This window comes from Hordeum vulgare, chromosome 4H (assembly GCF_904849725.1).
Source record: "Hordeum vulgare subsp. vulgare chromosome 4H, MorexV3_pseudomolecules_assembly, whole genome shotgun sequence".
NCBI classification, from domain to species: Eukaryota; Viridiplantae; Streptophyta; class Magnoliopsida; order Poales; family Poaceae; genus Hordeum; species Hordeum vulgare.
Genome location: NC_058521.1, coordinates 524,944,469 through 524,949,487, shown reverse-complemented (window position 1 = coordinate 524,949,487; position 5,019 = coordinate 524,944,469). Strand labels below are relative to the sequence as shown.

At 48.5% G+C, this 5,019-nt stretch overlaps 1 protein-coding gene across 1 annotated transcript; it reads right to left on the bottom strand.

Moving 5' to 3' along the window:
• Positions 1–1,148: 1,148 nt before the first annotated feature.
• LOC123449263 (pentatricopeptide repeat-containing protein At5g47360-like) lies at positions 1,149–3,020 on the bottom strand. The gene has a single exon (XM_045126410.1). It carries the CDS (start codon positions 2,925–2,927, stop codon positions 1,518–1,520), a length of 1,410 nt encoding a protein of 469 aa, XP_044982345.1. The 5' UTR covers positions 2,928–3,020; the 3' UTR covers positions 1,149–1,517.
• Between the last annotated feature and the right edge of the window lie 1,999 nt (positions 3,021–5,019).

The window sequence follows — 5,019 nt, the reverse complement described above, 5'->3', positions numbered from 1 at the left end:
GATGAATAAACGATGAAATTACTAGAATTGGAACAATTATTTCAACCAACAGTGCATCATTCAACAGGGTACCTCCGTACGAGGCGATCTGACCACCAGGCATCAACAACTTGCAGTAGTACTCAACTGAAGCTGCCAATTAGAAAATACTCCCTCCATCCCATAATGTAGTGTCAAAAATTTCTTACATTATGAGACGGAGAGAGTATATCATGTACCAATTATACTAGAACATAATGTACATGTTATACAAGGGAAATCATACCAATATATGCTTGGTTCTCTTCGATGCAGGTTGCCAGGGCGATGCACACAACGCCCGGTAACTTCATATTCTTAGAGTCCCTTTTAAGCATCTATGCGGCAAGAAGCGTGTCCATTAGTCCAATCCTCATAAAATTGCCTCCATCTGTAGCTTCGTCGCATGCTCATGCTAACAAAGTAAAAAATAATGTTAAGACAATAATCCTTTTGCAGTTGCTTGTATATGAGCTCTTATCTGAGTAGAAGTCTTGCCTCCAAAAAGAAAGCCTTTTGGGGAATAGTGTCAATTCGAATAAGACGTATCTTGTTCAAGCCAAAAATAGAGTTGGGGTTATAGTTAAAGCATCCAGTAGAAAACCGGAATAACTAGTTAAAGTAAGCATGTAAGAGTTAAATTCCAATTTTTTTACTACACTACATATGTTGGTAAAGCATTTACCTACGTTATGGAAAATTCATAATTCATCAGTTATTTTAGATAATACTCCCTCTGTCCCAAAATAACTGTCTCAACTTTATTCTAGCTCTAGTACAAAGTTGTACTAAGCTTAAGACACTTATTTTGGGACGGAGGGAGTACTTAAAACCAAGATAGAGTGAGATACACAAGTGTAAAAAAAAAGTGGATTCATCAGATGATACATGAGTCCCTAATTCCGAATCAAGAGATTTGTTATGGAATTTTTCATTTGAGTAAAGTAATAATCTTAAGAACTAGATCATCTAACCCCATTGAATGAAAAAAATGGAATTGGATTTTCAGGGAAATTTTGGAATAAGAGATAATACAATGATTTATCATTTAATAACCTAATTGCATAAATGTATACCAAAATCTTCAGGTGTGAACACAGCAGTGACAGTATTCTCAGAAGTTCTCTATGTCTCGATGCAAATAGCGGGTGTATATTTCCCTTGGAAAAAAAGCAAGTTTATAGAGAAGGTTGCATTTGCATGGATATGCACAAACAATATCATATACAGATAACGCACTATTGAATTGCACATGTGCATAAAATTGATGCAGGTATTCAAATTGCTATAATTTGCTTCCCTCTCTGCAGATATCTAGAGTTATTGTGATAGCTTTAACAAACACGGGGGTCTCTCTTCCGCGACAATAGCAGATCGTGCAATCTACTCACAAGAATGTTAAAATAACAGGTCGTCCAATGAATGGTAGCTTTTTCTCTGCGCTGTTCTTGTTCTTCAAACCATCTTCTACAAGAATTGAGCACAGAACCACACAGTGCTCAAAGCAACATCACTTCAGGGGATCTCCTCAATCCTAACACATGTGATGCTAGCTCCTCGTCACCATGTTGCTTCAGTAACTGCACCAAACAATCAGCGCAAGAAGCGTCAATGCGTATTCCCCTATCCATGACCTTCCTCACCAACGCTGAGGCCTCAAGGACATGCCCCTCTTGACACAGCCCCAGCAACACGCCAGCATAGACATCAGAATCACAGAGCACCCCATTCTCATCCATCAGTCTCAACCAACAGCAAGCATGCAACCACATTTTCCTCTGACACAGCTCCCTCGCCATTGCACTTCCCGCGAGCGGGCTCAGCTGCACCCCTGTCTTCATCATCCTCTGCGCGAGGCCTTCAGCTTCCGCTGTCATCCCAGCCACAGACAAGCCTACCAGAAGAACATTATAGCACTGCCCGCTTGACAAAGTCCCGTCAACGACCAAACGCTCCACCACATCATACGCCTTGGAAAGCAAGCCAGCCCCCCTGGCCGCGCAAAACCCATCGATCAGCGTCCGCACAAAAACACGATTCGGCATCACCCCTCTAGCCACCATCCTGTCCAGCACGCTCAGAGCTTCCACCATTCTCCCTTTTCGGCACAGGCATTTCGCCAAACATGTGTAGGACACCACGTTGGGCACACACCCGGCACCGAGCCTGCCACCCTCCATCTCCTCCAGCAGCCCCACTGCGGCATCCACCTGACCAAAAGCGAGCATCCCATCGAGCATCGCGGTGTAAACGACCACACTGGCCGCGCATCCAAACTCAGGCATTTTGTCGATCAGGCAGCGGGCGCCTTCGAAGTCGCCCCTGTATGCCAGCCTATGCACCGCGGTCACGATCAGGGGGACGGTCGGGTCGACGCCGGACCTGGACATGATGTCCAGAACGGCGGAGACATCGGCATGCCAGCGCGCGGCGCGGAGGGCGGAGTGGAAGCAGGCCACGTCGGGCGCGAGGCCGGAGGACCGCATGTGGCGGAGGACGGCGAGGGAGACCGGGAAAAGGCCGGCATGAGCGGAGATGCCGAGGAGGAGGGCGTAGTGCGGGAGGGGCAGCGGGCGCGGGGAGGAGGAGAGGAGGAGGGGCACGGCGGAGGGGAGGTCCGGGAGCGAGGCGGCGAGCGAGGAGAGGGTGTGCGGGGAGGGGAGCGGCGGGGAGGGGGGCAGGCGCCAGAGGAGGAACCGGAGGGAGAGGAGCGGGGAGGGGAGGCGCGGGAGGAGGTCGGGGAGCGTGTGGAGGGGGAACGCGTCCGACGGGGACGGGAAGGCGCGGGAGAGGGCGTGCGGGAGCGGCGTGGACGAGGCTTCCGGCGAGCGGAGGACGGCGAGGAGGGCGGCGAGGTTGGGGTCGCCGTGGGTGGAGAGGCGGCGGAGGAGGGTTAAGCGCGGGGCCATCGGGTTTGCGCGACGGAGGTTTCTCCGGCGCAGAAGGACACACCGGAATCCGGTACACTGGAAGCGGACGAGCGAGACCTCCTAGTAGACGCCTGACGCGAGCGTAAAATGGACAGGCCCAATTTTTTTATAAAAAAAATACGCCAACTGGTACCATATTTTTTAGAAAAACGTTATAAATCATCCGGTGGATCGCACGCTCGCATCCGCCCTCTTGTTTATACGCCACGTGCCTCATGATTACCATCAGAAGTTTTTGCAACTAGCATGTTGTTGTAATTTCTCATCGCAACAATAGCTCTGTTGCAGGATCTGAATCCTTAAAATTAGATAGTATAACAACGCGACACTTCTGCAGCATAATCTCAATTACAAAAAAGAAAATCTACAACGAAACTTCAGTTGCAAAAAGAAATTACAATTAGATCTTTGTTGCAAAAAAATCTGCAATAAAACCGTAGTTGCAGAAAAACTGTAACTGCGCCTAAGTTGCAAAAGTGAAGAAGTTGTTCTATCGCTCGATGCAACTGATCTGACGGCTCGCGAGCTGGCGGATATTTTTTAAAAATCCGTCGGCTTATGCGTAGCACGCCCCATATTTTTATAGAAGAAGATAGAACAATAATTGCAAGTCACCGACCGAGATGCTGCAATAGTGTCACCAACTCTTGTTACACACTTAAGCTACTCTCTTATAAATCTACTCACACCTATGGCTCCCACTCTTGCTAGCTTTCAAGTCTTGAGCTCCTCGAGGATTTGATGCACTAGGCTAGAAGGAATTCAGACTTGTTCTTTGCGGTTGAAGACCCTCGGGTTTCTTTGCTTCCAAAGCATTCATGTAGTGATTATCACCGTTGTGTCGAAGCCTTGCTTGTATGGTTGCCGAAAGGTGCGTCTGGTCTTTAGCCACCACTCCTTAAAGCTCTGTGTGGTATTTGGGATCGCTTCATTAATCTGCAGTGCCTCGAAGCCTAGGTGCCAAGTCTCTCTGGCGTAGACGCATTGAGCCAAGATGTGGTCCACGTTGTCCTCCTCCTGCAAGCACGTGTAACAGGCCGAAGGTGCTTCTTGTAGTCCATGTCTAGCTCTACGGTCCGACGTCCATATTCGGTGTTGGACTGCTAGCCAGACAAAGATCTTGCATTTTAGCGTCGCCCAACTTCGCGAGATGCAACTCGCCGTGTTGGATCTCACGAGCCCTTGATTGAGTTAGTCATAGGTGGATTTGGCCGAATAGTTTCCAGATGCATCACAAGGCCAGGTGAATTCATCCTCGGCATTGGCGTCACGCGGTATGATGATGATGGCATGTCTGAGGTGGATGATGAGCTGCGTATGGGCCATGAATGATATCTCTCTGCTTATGTCCAGGGTCCAGCAATCGTCTAGCATAGCTTGCTGCACCGTTCTTCTATTTCTTGTTGGCGTATCAACAGTCGCAGCGATGAGAGGCACAATGCCAGTCGCGACGAATCCATGCAACCACCAGTCCTTCCAGAACAATACCATGTCTGCTCTTCCCGCTGTGATTTTGACTGTGTTGTCGAACACCGCTTGGGCCACCTCATCGATTGCAGTTGCCAATCCATGACATGGTCGATCCGTATCAGTTCGCCTCAGACACTCCCATCTGACCTGTAGGGCAAGGCTTTGTAGTTGCAGGCTTTTCACTCCAAGTCCTCCGAACTTTGTTGGCTTGCAGATAGTTTTTCATGCCACCAAGCATTGACCACCATGGGTCCTTTCCTTTCCTGCCAGGAAGAATGATCTCATCCAGGAGTTTATCTCTTCAAACACCCACATCGGGGCTTCCAATACTAGCAAGTGGTGGACTCGTCTCGCAACAATGACACTCTTAACTAGCATGAGTCTCCCCGGTCTTTGAATACGACAACGTTACCACGCCGGAATAAAGTTTTTACTTGATCCAAGAGTGGTTGCCAGTCCGATCTTGTGAGCTGGTTAATTGCAAGCGACAACCCTATATACTTGCAAGGAAAACTTCCCGATTGGCAATCTAGGGAGCTCGTTACTTGGTCCATGCCCTCTTGCTCTCATCTGATAATAATGGCTGATGTTTTCCTTTACT

What these genes read in the sequence shown, in the direction of transcription:
- LOC123449263 (XM_045126410.1), bottom strand. Translation starts at nt 2,927, where the DNA reads ATGGCCCCGCGCTTAACCCTCCTCCGCCGCCTCTCCACCCACGGCGAC.